Below are 18,072 nucleotides of genomic sequence, written 5' to 3'. Positions count from 1 at the left end.
CAAAGGGCGCGAAATTCAAATACATATACTCCTCAGAATGGAGGCACATTTTTTAAATTGGAGTTTATTTCGCCCTATTAAAAAGAGCATGGGTATTGAAACTAGTGTTGTAAAAAAATTAAAAAAATACTTTATTTTATTCAATTATTTACAAAAACAAGTGTCATTCAATTTATAATATAATAATAAATAGTCAAGTCATATCAAGTTAATTTAACTTCTTAATTGGATCCGTCATCATTCATTCAAAATTCACAAATTAACAAAATATATTCAACTAGATAACAAAAAACGTAACAACTAATTAATCGCTTCAGCTCGCATCCATTAATAACTTTAACTGTTGTTTGTATCTCTCTGCTTCTTTTTCTTTCTTTAGCAACTTTATTTTATATTCTTCTATGGTCTTTCTTGCTTCTATTAGTTGTTTCATTACAACTTCCATGTCTGTAGGCGTCGATTCGGGTACTTTTTCTTCCACCTTTAGAGAATTATATCAAATACACAAATATATATTTTTTAAATATTTAATAAATTACCTGATAATTAGTTACAGGAATTATTCTATTTTTTTTCATCATAATCCGTTTTCCCGTATTTTTACAATTTAATAATTTAAACTGTCTGATCACATTATTTTTTCCCATACCATTAGTCATTGCCATAAATTCATCAGCACTTACAGCTATTATTTTTTTATTATTAGGCAAAAGTGCCTCCTCTGACTGCTTTACAGAATCTAGAACCTCTTTACCAACATCTAAAATATCAAATTTATATGTAATAGTGTTTTTTTTTTTGTTAAATAAAGCACCTGTGAGAACAACAGAATGACCACTCTCCATAACAGTACTCAAAATATTGTTGTCATCATTTGGTAACATAGTGATTCCATGTTCCTGAAGCAATTTCAAAGAGGCTGTCAATCCATCCTGGTTATTAATTACTGCCTCAGGAATTTGAGTCACCAGATGATCTTCCTTCAGTTGAGCCTCTGTAATTAATAAATTGAGTAAAGACAATAAGTAATTTAAAGATGTTAATTCCCACCTTCCTCCTCTGTTCTGTCCAACTCCATATCATCATTGAGCAAAATTGTCTCTGAAACAAATCCAATTAGCTAAAGAAATATTTTGTGGCCATTTCATCTTACCAACTGGTATATTTTCAGCAATAGTTTCCATATCATCGACCTGACATTCCTCGCCGTTTTCCCCCGACTCAGCGGCCAATTGTATAACTAAATTCTGAGCAGCAATAGATGCGTCTGTGTTCAAAATCTCGACCAGATCGTTTCTATTCAGCTGTAAGGCTATATCGATCGGCGTAAGGTTGAACTTGTTCGCCTGCGAGGTGTCGCAACCTCGCGCCATCAGCAGTCTTACCACTTCTTCATGCTCATTTTGCACTGCCCAATGCAATGGGGTCATGCCCAACTAAAATAAATTGATGAAATAATTGATTTGACATTATTAATGACCCAACATACCAAATCTTTACATTCATGATCTGCATTGTGCTTTAATAATATGCTGACAATTTCTGTGTGGCCTTCATAGGCAGCTAAATGTAAAGGAGTTCTGTCCACTTTGGTTCTGGCATCTTTGGAAATTCCTGCTCTCAACAGCATCTCACATACTTCAACATTGTTGTTTTGTGCAGCAACATGTAATGGACTAGTACCAAGCTAAATATTAAAACATATTATATTTTGTTTAAAATCATTTTAAATGACTTATACCCAATCAGCTGTGAATGGGGCACCTTTCATCAAAAGGTTCTTGATTTCATGAGCATCCCCATCAGCTGCGGCCTTCAACAACTGTTTTCCTAACTCATTAACACTGACACCTGGGGTAATTGTACCCAGATCAAACTAAAACAATTAAATAGTCAGTGTTGACTTTTGGAATGTTGTTTATTGACAACTTACTGGTACAAATTCATTAGCGTTTATGGCAACTGCCTCTTCCAATGTAATGTATTTGGTGGTGACAGTTTGACGTAATTTTTTGTCTTCCTCCAAAATTGGAAATTTTAACATGTTCTAAAACATAACTGTTGGTAAACATCGCGATAAGTGAGGTTAACCTCGAATGTAGGATTTGTTTTCTTTTTTAAATGCTAACAGGAAAATCTCCATTTTGAAGACAGGTTTCCTGTTCCTGTTGTCAGCGGAAGTGAGTACTTACGGTAGCCATTTCGATCAATATTTGGCCTTTTTGTGATTAATACTTACGAAATTGTGTGTTTATTCTGCGTGAATTATTAATGTAAAACAATACGGTGCTATTTATTTTGTTCTAGTCGTACGCCATAGCTTTGTTTTGTCACTACATCTAGTGATTTTCATTCAACTCTATGGTTACGGATAATGCCGCGAAATTTGAATTGTTGATCATCGAAATACCAATAAATAATTAAATAAATATGATTTTTCCGTTACTAATAACTGAATCAAAAACTTAATTCTATGATACTTCATTTGAAATTTTTGTCCAACATTTTAGAGATGTTCAAAAGCTTAAAAAAATTAAAATTATTTAAAAATTGGTGTAGTTGAATCTTTGACTGTTTATAGATTGGCTGATTACTAAAATAATGAAAATTTGTGCCCCTTCTAGTTTTCACAAATAAATCATAAATTGTATGAAGTGAGATATATATACTGGCGCCACCTGTACATAATGTGTTTAAGTATTAATAAGTGGTACATGTTTATTACAGGAAACTGCTTTGTTACTTAAGATTGGCTAGATTTACATATTTTTTTATACATATAGATTAGATAAGTGTTATTAATTATAAAATGTAATCAATTTTATGAATATACAGCACGAAGAGCATATGACCCGTCTGATTTTTAAGAGAGATAACATACACGACAGAGATACTTTACTGTCTCTCGTGCATAATGTCTCTTCCGAAATTCCGACAGATCAAACGTTTTGTTTATATTAGTTAATTATCAAAATATGATCATTTTTATGAATCATCGTATCCATATTACCAGGAATTATTTAGAAATATGGATTAATGAAATATTAATGCAAGTTGGAATGCGTGGTTCTTTATATAATTTCTTTTTTGTAGTCGACTTACAATTATCAAACAGAATAAAGTACTTTTGATGCATAAAAAATTAGCATTATAAATCAAAGTAAAACTGCGTTTAAAGCTATAGTTTCGAACTTGCACTTCATTATGAAGGTCCAGAAGCAACGTGTATTTTTGTCAACTTGTGTTTATGTATTACACCTGATGAACTTATGGCCCAAAGAGAATCAGTATGTTTATTCAAAATGGAGATTTATTAAAGATATCTCACTAATCGTATCTATTATGCCGTGTGCAATACCGATTTTAGCAGACTTCTCTTTACAACTTTACGGTAACCATTTCAATCCATTTATATTAGAGTAATATGAATTCAAATTTCAGATGGCATCACAGATTTAACGGCAATAATCGATAATTTAATAGCCCTAACATGCATCGTAGAAATGATCTACATGATAATCTGCTTCATCAATAAACGCAGATTAATAAAAAAACTGGTCACATCCATCTGTGATTTCGAGAAGTATGGCCAGTCCCAAGAATTGCTTCAAACCGACCGCAAGGCCAATCTATACAGCAAAATGTTCCTGTGGTACGGAATCCTGGGCAATTTCGTGTACATGCTAATGCCGCAGCTGAACGTAAAACATTGCGTCGAGAACAGATCCCAGCAGCTCATTGATCAGGGGATACCTTGTGGCTTGGTGGTGCGGTGTAGATTTCCCTTCAAGTTCGATTACACTCCCGTATTTGAAATTGTATTCGTACACCAAATCTACACATGCTCTATGGTAACGCTGGTTGTTCTGGTGCTCACCATGTTACTGTGCGGGTTTCTGATGCATTTGGAACATCAATTGCAGCATCTGAAAAGCTACATCGAAAGATTAGATTTGGTGCCCTGTTGTCAGTATATTGAACAGTTGCATTTTTGCATTAAATATCATTGTGCTATAATTGAGTAAGTAGGGTCTGCACTAATAAAGATGGTTTAACCGTGTTTTTTAGTTATTCGTCGGCACTGAATGAGGCGTTCAGTTTGATGATGTTGTTGCATTTGTCGTTGACTTCTATAGTTATCAGTGTTCTTGGTTTTGAAGTGTTGTCCGTTGATAACTTAATGGATTCTGTTAGGTTTTGTTTGCATTTACTTGGTTGGCTCGTCTTGCTCTTGCTCATTTGCTACTACGGGCAGAAACTTGCTGATGAAGTACAGTATTAATACATATTTAGTCAATATTTTGAATGTTGTTTTTTAGAGTTTGAGTCTTGCTGAAAAGATTTATTCACTATCATGGTTTACTAGAAGTACAAATGCCAAGTTACAAATGAAAATGATGATTATGAGGTCTCAAAAACCTTTAACATTATCAGCTGCTGGAATGGGTGTTATGACTTTACCAACTTTTTTAAGGGTAACTGTTGTAATAAATATTGATAACCTCTATGGCCGTCAAGAATTTTCTAAATAATATGATTTGTTTCAGGTTTTGAGTTCTGCTTATTCCTTTTTAACTTTATTACTTAAAATTAAATCCTAATTTTAATTATTGTAAGAATTTTAAAATAAAAATTATATAACTCTTAATAGTTTAATATATAACTTCCATTTTTATCACGGTCTAAAGTAGTTTCCAGAGAAATAGGATAAAGTAAATTTTATTAATAAATTGGCTTGACAAAATAAAGTAAAATATTATGAGGTCTCAAAAACCTTGAACATTATCTGCTACTGGAATGGCTATTATGACTTCATCAAGTTTTTTAAGGGTTAATTGTTTTAACTGTTACAATAAATATTGATAATTTGTATTACTGCCAAAAATTTTCTAAATAATGTGATTTGTTTCAGGTTTTGAGTTATGCTCATTCCTTTTTAACTTTATTACTTACAATTATTTTTTTTTAATTATTGTGAGAATTATAATATAAAAATTATATAACTCTTTAATTTAATTTTTAATTTAATAGATAACTAATTTATAACTTTTGAAGTGAAAACTGCGTTGGGCACTTTTTGGTAGGTGAATCTTATCTTATGGGCTCGCGTCACCGACATGCTTTTAGCAGTATATCTGTAACTACACAGCTGAGGTATATTACTGTAGATATCTTATAAGTGAAATTGAATGGATTTAGTGAAAATTTCAATGTGTATATTCTGTGCATTGTTGAAATAGTGTTTTTGTTTGATTATTATTTGAATCGTTTAATTGAAGAATCATTGTCTAGTGAGTATATTCTCTCATAAATATACTAATATGTGTGAAGACCAGATTGATGTTGATAATTTTAATTCAAACACAATGAAATTTCAAATTTTAATACTAAAAGTTTTTATTTCTATCAGCAGTCTCTATAACTGTATAAGTGATTTTTGTTGTACTTACATACCACTCTACGAATTTATCAGATCAATCGGTATGTGAGAAGTATTTGTTTGTTCAATGAGTGATAAGTGTAATTATACACACATATCACACACACACACACACACATATATATTAGAGTAATATGAATTCAAATTTCAGATGGCATCACAGATTTAACGGCAATAATCGATAATTTAATAGCCCTAACATGCATCGTAGAAATGATCTACATGATAATCTGCTTCACCAATAAACGCAGACTAATAAAAAAAACTGGTCACATCCATCTGTGATTTCTAGAAAAAACTAATTTTTATTAATAAATTCAATTGACAATATAAATACATACAAAGTTACAACCAGAACAATTCTCCCAATAATTTATATATACATAAGTACTTTTATATCTCTAAGAATTTATCAATTACTAATTATTTCGGTCAAAATTAACCTGTTTATGAAAGGGGCTTGTGTGATTATTAGTTATTATTGATATATTAATAATTTACATACAGCTTTTTATATTTTACCGACAAAAATTGATGTTTAGCGAAACGTTAAGCTGGAGCAAATTATAGACTCGTCGTGATATGCTGAAATGTGAAACACACCCCACTCAAACTTTCATTTTGTTCTTTCTGTCACTGCGAATTTCACTTAACTTAATAATTAATGACAAATGTGAGGTATAAATTGCATCTGCTTTGAAAAATTGCTTAAAAAGAATTTGCAATGGAAGAAGAAACAGTTGACCACGAGTATTTGAGCTTTGCCATAAATTTATTGGATAAGTTGCAAATGTGGCCAGCATCAAGCAACAACAAAAAGAATTTTTTGCAAAAATATTTCAACAATTTTATGATCGCATTATCGATACTGGCTGTTATGGCCGACATTGTTACAGCTTACCATGGTAAGTCAGTGTTTTAACAGCTACTCAACTAGGTACCATTAAATTATTTACAGACAACAACTTAACCATTGAACATTTAATGGAACAACTGATCGCGCTCAGCGCCTTGTTCAGCGTTTTCTATTGCTCCATCTGTTTCATGTCGAAGAAGCACGAAATCAAAATACTGGTTCAGAACCTAACCAAATTCGAGAAGTACACCCCAAAGTCGCTGATACAGGAAACAGACAAACGAATCTCGTTTTACTCCAAATGTTTCATAATATACGGGGTGGTCGGTAACATGTTTTACGCCTTGTCGCCGCTTCTGTCCTACAAGTCTTGTTTGGAAGAACGCCACTTCAACAAGTACGGAATCAGCTGCGGCACGATTGTCAGCTATGTCTTGCCGTTCAAACACAATTACGCGCCTTGGTCGCAGATTGTCTTTTTACAACAATATTACACTTGCAATTTGGGTACGGTGATTATAATGACAATTACCATGTTGCTGAGCGGAATACTGATGCTCTGCAATACGCATCTTCAGTATTTGGAGTCTTTGATATTGAAAACGTCCACGGTGGATCGGCGATTCATTTACGAACACATTTATTATTGCGTCAAGTTTCACACTGCAATAATCGAGTAAATAATACACATTTCTTGCCTTAGTTTCGTACTTCAGAATTTTCATTTTAGGTACACCGATGAAATCAACGATTCGTTTTCGTTAATGATGTTACTTCACATATGCGGTACCAGTTTTATTATTAGTGTTTTGGGCTTTGCCATATTAATTGAGGCAAACTATTCGAACGGAGTGCGATTCAGCATGCACTTGGCCGGTTGGTTTGGCATGCTGTTTGTGATTTGTTACTATGGGCAAACTTTAATGGATAAAGTGACATCGAACAAACGCATTAAAGAAAAATAATGAAAACGTTGAATTTTAGAGTTCCCATTTGAGTATAGCGGCGTATGACACGTTGTGGTACGAAGTTCCGTTTAAAGTTAGAGAAAGTCTCTGTTTGGTTTTGCTAAGGTCGCAGCGACCTTTGGTGTTGAAGGCTGCCGGAGTCAATGTTATGTCCTTTGCTACTTTTCTTGGGGTGACATTATTTATTATTTACTTATTTCCTTAAGTCTGTTTTTGGTTTGTTTCAGGTTTTGTCCACGTCTTATTCGTATTTTACACTGTTTCTTAAAATTAAACCTTAAAGTAATTTTGCTAATTGATTATTTATAGTCTGTACACATACACTATCGGTTATTTGTAGAGTAATTTTAGCTTTTTTTTCTGTTTTGATAAAAGTAAGCGTTTAAATATCCATATCACTGTCAGTCATGTTTGACAATACGGCAATATAAATTGTTATTGTATTAGAGGGTTTAGTTAGATATCTATTAATATTTGAAAAAAATCCAAAGGTCAAAAGTACATCAACTGCAAAATAAAACAATTTTACGTATATTTAGCTTTCTTTTATTTAGTATCTAGTACCATGTCCATTATTCGTAATAACTTCTACACACCTTTTTATAAAGTGATAAATTTTATGAGTTCGCGTCACCGACATGCTCAGGACTGGCGAGATGAAGAAATCTCGTGCGTTCACGTCACCGACGTGCTTATAGCAGTATACCTGTAGCTAAACATCTTACGTATACTGCTGTGCATATCTTATAGGTGAAATTGAATAGATTTCATGAAAAGTTCAATGTGTATATACTGTACATTGTTGAAATTCTATGTTTGATTAATATTTGAATCGTTTAATTGAAGAATCATTGTGCAATACAATAGTAAATACTAAATAAATATACTAATATGTGTGAAAACTAGATTGATGTTGATAATTTTAATTCAAACATTATAAAATTTCAATTTTTAATACTAAAATTCTAAGTTTCTATAACTGCCAATTTTTTTATAATTAGGATCTTTCGTTCCGGCTTTATCACGGTCTAGAGTAGTTTCTAGAAAATTATCTATAAAAAGTAATGTCAATCAACTGATATTATATTATACATATTAATTATTAAAAATAAAAGGAGAAACAATAAGTGTTTGAAATTATTACTGTTTACTTAAATATAATATAATGATTTTAAATTTTAATTTATTAATTTTTTTTACTTATTTTAAAAAAGGTATTTTACATAAAAAACTAATTTTTATTAATAATTCAATTGACAATTATCGCCTAAAATCAAGTTACGACCAGAACAATTCTCCTAATAAATTTATACACCTTTTTTTCAAGTGAAAACTTCTTTAGTCGCGTTGGACACTTTTTGGTAGGGGTAAATCTTATGGTTCGCGTCACCGATACGCTCATGACAGGCCCACGCGCAGTGTTCCTTAGAGACTTTTATTATAAATAAAATAATAAATAAATAATATTCGTATATAAAATTTAAATTAAAAAGAATCGTTCTTTTACTAAAATAATGTTGTTTCTTGATTTGTTGCTCTACATTTGAGCGATAGTGTATGTATTTATAACGATTAATCAACTATACAATATGCATGTTATATCTGATAGATAAGCATAATCTATTGTTTTTATACGCATTAGGAATATGATATTTCTTTATACATTGTAGAATATTCCTTAATTGCAGATTATATTCTAAATTTAGAATACCTTAGCTTGTAAGAAATTGTTCTTTGTTAGAATAAGTTATATATAGGACTACAAACTGTATCGTAGAAGATTATTATTCTAACTCTCACAGAGATTATTATTCTAACTCTCACAGAGATTATTATTCCGACTCTCATACTGATTATTATTCTTACTGTTAATCCAATTCTATTTTGTAACTTTCTGTTCAACAAATATTATAATAAAGTGTATAATTAAAATAAAAGTTTTTAAAAACATAAATTAGTGTCGAAATTCGCAACAAATTTGGCGACGAGGATGGGATATCTTCAACAATAGCCAGAAGAAGATCATACGTAATCTACTCGAGCAGCTTTTGGTGGAAGAATCCTTTGAAGATAACGAATCTCGCACAAGATGTCCAGAATACTGTAAGTCGATTCCTTTTCTTACCATTCCTTATTTTTACTCATAATTGATATAGTTTATTTGTATTTAACTCGTTCTATTATAATTCTATAACAATGCTTGATTCAACTAGTGAAGAAATGCCCACATATAAATTGACTGAATTGTTTTCTCTTATACCCGAATATGACGGTGATCAAATTTTATTAAGTGCTTTCATAAATTCTTGTAATACTGCTTTGGAGTTATGCGAAGGTAAACAAGATATTTTATTAACTGTCCATATCAAAAATAAATTACGTGGTCGTGCTTCTCAACTGATAAACTCTCGAAACATTAATAATTGGCGAGAAATTAAAATTTTATTAAATACTCATTTTGGTGACAGTCGTGATTTAAACTCTTTAATTCATGATTTAAATAGGATTAGACAGGGACCAAATGAAAATCCATTAGGTTTTATTCACAGAATCAATGCACATAACGCAAAATTGCATAGTTGTATAAACACTCAAAATCTTTCGCGTGAACAAAAGGAAAGTCAATGCACCATGATTGACAATATGTGCCTTGATACTCTCCTTACCGGTCTAGATAGTAAATTAGGGTCAATAATACGTGCAAGTAATCCGCAAGACCTTGTTGAAGCAGCAATTCGTATAAAACGCGAATGTCAACTAAACTACCTGGAAGCCTCTAAGTCACATAACAAGAATCAAAATTATTTACAAAATAAAAATGCAAAATCTAAATTTTGTAATTATTGCAAAAAATCTGGTCATTCAATTAACGAATGTAGAAACAAAAATAATAATTCACAAACAAACCAAATTAATAGAAATCATTCTAATTATAATTATAACAATAATAATAACAATTATCAAAGGAATCCCTATAACTCAAATAATCCGAATAATCAAGCTCGTTATAAACAAAACTATAATTCAAATCATTTTAATCCTAGTTATAAAAAACCTCAATTTAATCAATCTAATTCCAATAATCAGAGCAATAACTACTCAAGAAATACAAATGCTTTAAACAGACAACAGGAGTGCACGATGGGCGATGTAACTCCTTCAACATCAAAAGCCCAACCAAATCAAATCAGAACGGAAAGAACAACGTTTTAAATACACTTTTCCAATATAATAATAATCCAAATAAACATAATAATTATAATATTAAAAATAATTCCCATGAACGAAATAATATATATTCTCATAAAAAAACTCAACAAATAAAAAATTATCGTCATCATGAACAAATAAATAAATCTTATGACCAAAAGTGTCAAATTGAACAAATAAATAAATCTTATGACCAAAAGTGTCAAATAAATAATAATGAATATAATAATGAATATAATAATAAAAATGTCGTAGTAGAAAATGAATACTATGGTGAAAGATATTACAACGTTGAACCTGACTATTTTTATGAAAATTTTGAAGGTATCAATGAAAGCTGTAATAATGAGCCAAATAGCGACAACTTTTTAAATAACAATGATGATGCAACTTATGTTAATGCTTTGAATGAGAATGAAATACGGATATTACGGTTTCCTTAAAGAAGGATTCGTATAATAAAATCATTAATAAACCTTACATTTACTATATAACATTTAAATCTGGGAATAATATTAAATTAATTACGGGAATAGATTATAAAATAACAATTATGAAACCCAATTTTTATAAAAATGTTGAAATATATTCAACTAATGAAACTAAATACAATGAAGAAGAATTAATCGAACTATTAAAGAAAAGTGAAGATAAATATATTTCAGAATTAAAAATCGAATATAATGATAAAATCATAAATGATAATATAAATAAAATATACGCTGTTCTAAATATAAAAGAAAATAAAATAATTTTACCAAAACTCATAAAAAAGGCTACTATGATGAATCATAATAATGATCAAAATAATTTGAAATTTGTAATAGGAAAATTTTTAAATGGAAATTTTAAATTTTTAATTGACACCGGTTCAACAATTACAATTGTGAAACCTTATGTCATAAGCAAAGATACAACAATTCAAAAAACGCACACAATAGTTACAAGTGTGAATGGTGCTTTTACAGTTGATAAAAAATGTGAATTTGATATATTTAATGACACCTACGATGTTTACATTCATAACCTAAATTTAGAATTTGATGGAATTTTTGGAATAGATATCTTAAACTATTTTGGAGCAACAATTGATCTTAATCAAAATGAAATCTACTTTAAGAAAGTTGATTATTCAATACCTTTATACAATAATGAATCGTACGAAAATTGTCAAAAATCAGTAAACGTAGTAATTTCTCCAAGAACGGAACAAATTATAAAATTAAAAACAAATTCAAAAGTTAAAGAAGGTCTATGTTTGAAACAAACCATAAATAAAAACTTATTATTACCTGAAGCAATTGTTAAAGTAGAAAACGGACATTTTTTAACAACAATTTGTAATACAAGTGAAGATGAAATAGAAACAAAAATCAATCCGATAGAAATTATAGAATTACCAAATATTAATCACATTAATAACCTTATCAAAAAAATAAACGGTAACAATATTACAACACTTAAATCTAGAAACGATAAAATTCTTGATCAATTAAGACTAAAACATTTAAACGAAGAAGAACAAAATTTAATAGAAGACTTATGTTTAAAATATAACGACATATTCTATATAGATGGTGATAAATTATCATTTACTAATAAGATTAAACATTGCATTGACACAGGAAATGCAAAACCAATATACACAAAATCGTATCGATATCCACATATCCATAAAACCGAAGTAAAAACTCAAATTGACAAAATGTTAGACCAAAATATCATTCAACCCTCTATATCTCCCTGGTCCTCTCCAGTGTGGGTAGTTCCGAAAAAACCTGATGCTAGTGGAAAAATTAAATGGCGTGTAGTCATTGATTATAGAAAATTAAACGAAATTACCGTCTCAGATCGTTACCCTTTACCAAACATTTCTGATATTTTAGATCAACTAGGTAAATGTTCTTATTTTACAACTCTAGATCTTGCTAGTGGTTTTCATCAAATAGAATTAAATAAAGAAGATATTCCTAAAACAGCATTTACAGTTGAAAATGGTCATTATGAATATGTTCGTATGCCATTTGGATTAAAGAACGCTCCTTCTACTTTTCAAAGAGTGATGGATCATATAATGTCTGGTATTCAAAATGAAAAATGTTTAATTTATATGGATGATATTATTATTTACTCTCCTACTTTAGAAGAACATATACAAAGATTGAACGAAGTTTTTAAACGATTACAAAAGTATAATTTAAAATTGCAACCAGATAAATGTGAATTTCTTCGTAATGAAGTTTGTTATTTAGGTCACATTATTACTTCAGATGGATTAAAACCAAATCCTGAGAAAATTCACGCTGTTCAAAACTTTCCTCAACCTACTAATGTTAAAGAAATTCGAACATTCCTTGGTTTAACTGGTTATTACCGCAGATTTATTCCTAATTATGCTAAAATTATAAAACCTTTAACAAATCTCTTAAAAAAGGATATTAATTTTGACTTCGATAGAAAATGTATTGATTCATTTAATCAATGTAAGCAACTGCTTATCTCTTCTCCAATATTACGCTATCCAAACTTTGAAGAAGAATTTATACTCACAACTGATGCTTCTGCATATGCTATAGGCTCAGTACTTTCTCAAGGTCCTATATCAAAAGATTTACCAATCGCTTATGCATCAAGAACGTTAAGTCCCGCAGAAATTAAATATTCTGTAATTGAAAGAGAACTCCTTGCAATAATTTGGTCAGTAAAACATTTCCGTCCATATCTCTATGGAAGAAAATTTAAACTTATCACAGATCACAGACCTTTAACATGGCTTTTCTCAATAAAAGATCCGGGTTCAAGACTAGCTCGTTGGCGTTTAAAATTAGAAGAATATGATTATGAAATTATTTACAAACCAGGAAAAATAAATCGAAATGCAGATGCTTTATCTCGTATTAAAATTGAAAATATTAACGCTATGGACAATAATGATGAAAATGATAATCTCAGTGAAACAACTGAAATAGCTCCTGAATCAACAAAAGAAGAATATAAACGATTTATCGAAATAACAAAAACTGAATCTATAATAGACTTTTCAAAAATTTCATATACCAACAATCAGATATTAGACAAACAACATAAAAATGTTGTAGTATTTTTTCAAAAAGGAAATATAAATAAACTTCAAGAACAAATAATGGATGATTTCTTAAATTATAATGAAGATTTCTCAACAACGAAACTAAATACCGTCTGTAGTTCGTCAGTACCTAATAGACGATATTTCATAATTGCAATCACAAATGAAAAAGAAGACATACAAAGACAAATTTTTAAAATTCTTTACGAAAACAAAGATATATTTTCTAAAGATAAAACGTACTATTTTGAAAACCTCAATGAAATAAATATAGCAGAAATACTCTCCTTTATATTTGCCGATGAAGAAATAAACTTTATAATCTGTAAAAATATAATTATAGAACCAAACGTTGATGAACGTAATACTATTTTAGACAACTTTCATAATGGGAAAAATAATCTTCATAGGGGAATTAATGAAACCATGCGAAGAATCAAAGAAAAATACTATTGGAAAAACATCCAAAAAGACGTCGAGAATTACGTGAAATCTTGCGAAGTATGTAACAGAACTAAAAGTAACCGACAGAACACAGATCAACCTCTCGTGATAACCGAAACTCCTAAAACAGCTTTTGAAAGACTAAACATAGATATTTTGGAAATCCCAAAATCTAATTACATCTTAACTATCCGCGACGAATTAACAAAATTCACACAAGCATATCCGTTAATGAACAAGACTGCAAAACAAATTGCATTAACGCTGTTACTATATTTTCAACACTATGGTATTCCTCTCCGAATTCATTGTGATGCTGGAAAAGAATTTAACAATAACACCATAAAAGATTTAGCCAAACTATATAATTTCAAATTAACTTTTAGCTCAGTAGCACATCCGCAAAGCAACGGATCACTAGAACGATTCCATTCAACTTTGATCGAAATGATACGAATCTTTAAAACAGAAAATCCCGATGAACACATCTTAAATGCTCTACCTTATGCCGTAATCTCCTACAATAATACGAAAGTGAAAACAACAGGCTTTACGCCATATGAATTAATTCTTGGACATACCAGTAGTCGAAACCCAGAAAATTATTACAATGAGTCACAGCTAATAAGTAAATACGCGAATGAATTGAAAAATAAAGCGAGTTACCTTAATAAACAAGCCAGATTAAACATTGAGAGATCGAAGGAAAAAGCAAAAATTAGATTCGATAAACATGTAAACTATCCTAATACTTTCGAAGTTTTTAAAAACATAAATTAGTGTCGAAATTCGCAACATGCATGACCCAATTGATTTTTTTAACTTAAAAATAAAGTTTCTTTGTGAATTTAGGTCTTTAATCAAACTGTCATATCGACCTAACTTATTTCATATTCCTATTACTACGTACATCTAATTTAATTATACAACATTACATGACTGTGACTTATATTTGTTATTGATCTGTATCATAGAAAAATTTTTAGTAATTACTAAGAATATAAATATCTAATTATATTTTATAGGAAGAGAATTTTTTATGCCCTTGTTCTAATTATGTTGTCAACAATAATTTATTTCGACAGATACCTACAAATTATGTGATTCCTCTTAATGCATCAAAAATTTTCCTCACAGCAAATTTGTATGTAGCATTGAAGTGAGCAATATGCCAACAGGAAATGAAATGAAATTTTTCGATTTGCACATAGAATATTTGAAATTTTTATTGATTTGGCCGAAAAATGGCCAATCCAATATTATGTTTGTAATAAAAAGTAACCTGATTATGTTGCCGGCTTATGTCAGCTCACTGACGACATTAATTGGCATATTTCGGCAAATTGCTTGGAAAATGGACGACGTAGAAGTCCTCATTGATGGTTCCATAGGTATAATAGACTTCTTGGGCTGCATTTACATGAGACTGTGCATAATGAAAAATGCTAAGAATATTCAAATAATATTCGACAAAATATACGATTTCAGGCAGTTTTGTAAGGACGACGATTTCCTCGATACTGAGAACAAAATAAAGAAGTTTACGAAGTGTAAGTACGTTGCTGTTGAAAGACATAATTTTAATAAATACATCAGTTATAGTTTTATATTGTCTGGTGGGAAATGTGGTGAATCTTTTGATTCCGGTAGTCAATCTGGAGAACTGCAGATCAACAAGACCTCCAGATTTAATAATACACGATCCATGCGGCCTCCTATGTCGGTGCTATTTTCCCGGAGATGTGTCACATTTTCCTGCTGTATTTTATATTTTTATTTTGCAATTTTACACCGCCCTCATCGTCACCATGTCCGTTTTAAATATCACCATGCTGTTGATAGGAGTTTTGATCCACCTAACCGCCCAGTTGAGACACTGCAGAAAACTGTTGCGAGAAATCGTCGATCAACCCAATGTGGACAAAAAGCTGATAAATGTAATAAAATATCACATAAAAATAACCGAGTAAGTTTTCCATAATATGAGTTTGAACAAACTGGTTGAATGAATTTATCGTAGATATTCACATCATATGAATAAAGCCTTTAACGAAATGATGCTGATTCATGTGACTGCCACATCATGCGTTATCAGTTTTTTGAGCTTCAAAATTGTCACGGCCGAAAATTCGACGGATCCTCTTAGATTTTTTTTACATTTGGCTGGATGGATAGTACTTGTGTTGATGGTTTGTTTTTGCGGACAACTTCTAATAAACGAGGTAAATCTTTGTAAAATATACTTGCTCAGTTTTAAAAGTCTTGCACCACCCTGTAAATGATGAATTTACTTGTATGTCACAACAAAAAATGCAAACGCCGGTCAAGATAGCTACATAGTCCAAATGGTTATGAGAAACAGTTAAGTAATTGTAGATATAGAAGACTTTTAAGGGTGCCTATTACTAAGATACAGAATCGATGTTTACCGATGGAATTGGAAAAATCTTATTAAAACATAAAATCCATGCTGTTATTATAGTAATAACGAAGATTTAACACAGTCTCAGATCTGCCAAAGATAGGAGAGACCATCAAACAGCTTCTGAGATATACCGTATACCATTCTCTTGTAGGAAACTATACATAGGTACCAAAAAACGTTCATAGAGACTAGAATTAAGGAACACAAACGAAACTGCATCCTAGGACAATCGACAAGTCTGTTACAGCTGGACATGCACTGTTAGATGGAAATCATAAGATAAAATTCCAAGATACACAATTGCTTGTCACGACAACTGGATATGAAAAGGGAATGATTATGGAAACAATTGAAATCCATAAACACGGAAACAATTTCAACAAAAAAGAAGAAGCATTGAAGCTTGATAAAATATGAACACCAGTGCTCAAAACCAGCAAAATCTCTAAGCAGATAAGAACGGCCAAGTTGTCATTTAATTGTCAATCAGATGTCTAAGAGACGCGAACCAAATCAGACCACTGAAGATGCTAGCTACTCGTGCTAGAGAAACGTCAGAATATAATAATTCAAACAAACGTTTTTACGCTAATAATTCTCTATTTGATAAATATTAAAACTCAGTAGGGTTTCTTTACAGATGTGAAGTGATAGTTTAATAATTGGTATAGTATAATAACAAGCAATTTTTGTTATGTGTAGGTATTTAGAAATCGGATGTCCTTTATTTACGTTAGAATATTGTTTCTTTTAATTTCACAGAGCACAAGCGTGGCGAGGGACGCATATTTTTTGCAGTGGTACAAATTATCAATTTATAATCAGAAACAAATTAAAATGATAATTATGAGAGGTCAACATCCGTTGCAGCTTTCTGCTGCCAGTTTGGGGGACATGTCGTTTCCCACATTTTTAGCGGTCAATATATCAGTATTTAACTATTGTATCCATAATTAACAATTTATTTTCAGGTGCTCAAAACGGCTTATTCATATTTTACACTTTTATTGAAAATTAAAGGCTAGACTAATTTCAAACTATGTTCTAGTATATATTATAGTTAATTGTTATTTTGCATACAGTTAAGGACAAATATTTAAGGGAGCAATTCTTGTGTTCATTTTAAAAAAATCTTTATATGGAATCTACTCAAGAGGTTGATGTATAATATATTTGTTTTCAATTCATCTAGTGACGTTCATGTGGAATTTGAGCTATGAAGTTTTTTCTTAAAATGAGGCAAGAAATATGTTACCTTAATTTTGAAACACTCTCTACTTTTTCACACACTTACGGTATATGCAAATCTAATATAATTTATACCAATTATGAACACACTATTTACAAACATATCGGTGAATATTTCTTGTATTAAAAGTAATTCTGTTAGCTACAAATCAAAAAACTAAATATTCGGCTGGCAAAAAGTAGAGCAACTTTTTACTAAATGTCACTAATCTCTACAAAATCCACAATAATTTTTAGTTTTACAGTATACACCAAAGTAAAATGAGTTAATATAATGCCTCGTGGAAAGAAATTATTTTCTGAATTAAAATTACGGATTTTATTGTTCTTTCAATTCGATGAGAGAAAAATCAATGTTTTTATAACAGTTTTCAAGATTTGGCAATGTGGAGGGAA

General features: G+C 30.5%; 3 protein-coding genes and 1 long non-coding RNA gene across 5 annotated transcripts; 3 read left to right on the top strand and 1 right to left on the bottom strand.

The window, feature by feature from the left end:
• Nucleotides 1–113: 113 nt before the first annotated feature.
• Nucleotides 114–2,457, bottom strand: LOC109600987 (GA-binding protein subunit beta-1). 2 transcript variants are annotated; one of them, XM_049965575.1, is made up of 9 exons: nucleotides 2,240–2,456; nucleotides 1,934–2,047; nucleotides 1,742–1,876; nucleotides 1,490–1,687; nucleotides 1,154–1,436; nucleotides 1,051–1,101; nucleotides 815–994; nucleotides 540–760; nucleotides 114–481 (listed from the first exon to the last, which is right to left on the bottom strand). In XM_049965575.1, the coding sequence occupies exons 2-9, from the start codon at nucleotides 2,042–2,044 to the stop codon at nucleotides 314–316; spliced, it is 1,347 nt and encodes a 448-aa protein (XP_049821532.1). In that variant the 5' UTR covers nucleotides 2,045–2,047; nucleotides 2,240–2,456; the 3' UTR covers nucleotides 114–313. The 2 variants fall into 2 exon arrangements, with proteins under 2 accessions (XP_049821532.1, XP_049821533.1); XM_049965576.1 differs by having other exon boundaries at nucleotides 1,934–2,457.
• Nucleotides 2,458–3,193: 736 nt separating this feature from the next.
• Nucleotides 3,194–4,648, top strand: LOC109600982 (odorant receptor 49b-like). Its single transcript, XM_049965577.1, has 5 exons — nucleotides 3,194–3,391; nucleotides 3,442–4,021; nucleotides 4,069–4,270; nucleotides 4,320–4,475; nucleotides 4,548–4,648. Exons 1-5 carry the CDS (start codon nucleotides 3,205–3,207, stop codon nucleotides 4,599–4,601), a joined length of 1,179 nt encoding a protein of 392 aa, XP_049821534.1. The 5' UTR covers nucleotides 3,194–3,204; the 3' UTR covers nucleotides 4,602–4,648.
• Nucleotides 4,649–6,211: 1,563 nt separating this feature from the next.
• Nucleotides 6,212–7,798, top strand: LOC109600981 (odorant receptor 49b-like). The gene is made up of 5 exons (XM_020017176.2): nucleotides 6,212–6,345; nucleotides 6,399–6,972; nucleotides 7,027–7,228; nucleotides 7,281–7,436; nucleotides 7,492–7,798. The coding sequence occupies exons 1-5, from the start codon at nucleotides 6,231–6,233 to the stop codon at nucleotides 7,543–7,545; spliced, it is 1,101 nt and encodes a 366-aa protein (XP_019872735.2). The 5' UTR covers nucleotides 6,212–6,230; the 3' UTR covers nucleotides 7,546–7,798.
• A 9,151-nt stretch (nucleotides 7,799–16,949) lies between these two features.
• On the top strand, nucleotides 16,950–17,515 carry LOC126265081 (uncharacterized). Its single transcript, XR_007547630.1, has 3 exons — nucleotides 16,950–17,130; nucleotides 17,191–17,346; nucleotides 17,400–17,515. It is a non-coding gene; the product is annotated as an uncharacterized LOC126265081 (long non-coding RNA).
• The last annotated feature ends 557 nt before the right edge of the window (nucleotides 17,516–18,072 follow it).

The sequence above is a fragment of the Aethina tumida genome, chromosome 3, assembly GCF_024364675.1.
Source record: "Aethina tumida isolate Nest 87 chromosome 3, icAetTumi1.1, whole genome shotgun sequence".
Taxonomy (NCBI): domain Eukaryota; kingdom Metazoa; phylum Arthropoda; class Insecta; order Coleoptera; family Nitidulidae; genus Aethina; species Aethina tumida.
Note: the sequence above shows the minus strand (reverse complement) of the source record. Positions and strands in the feature narration are given on the sequence as shown.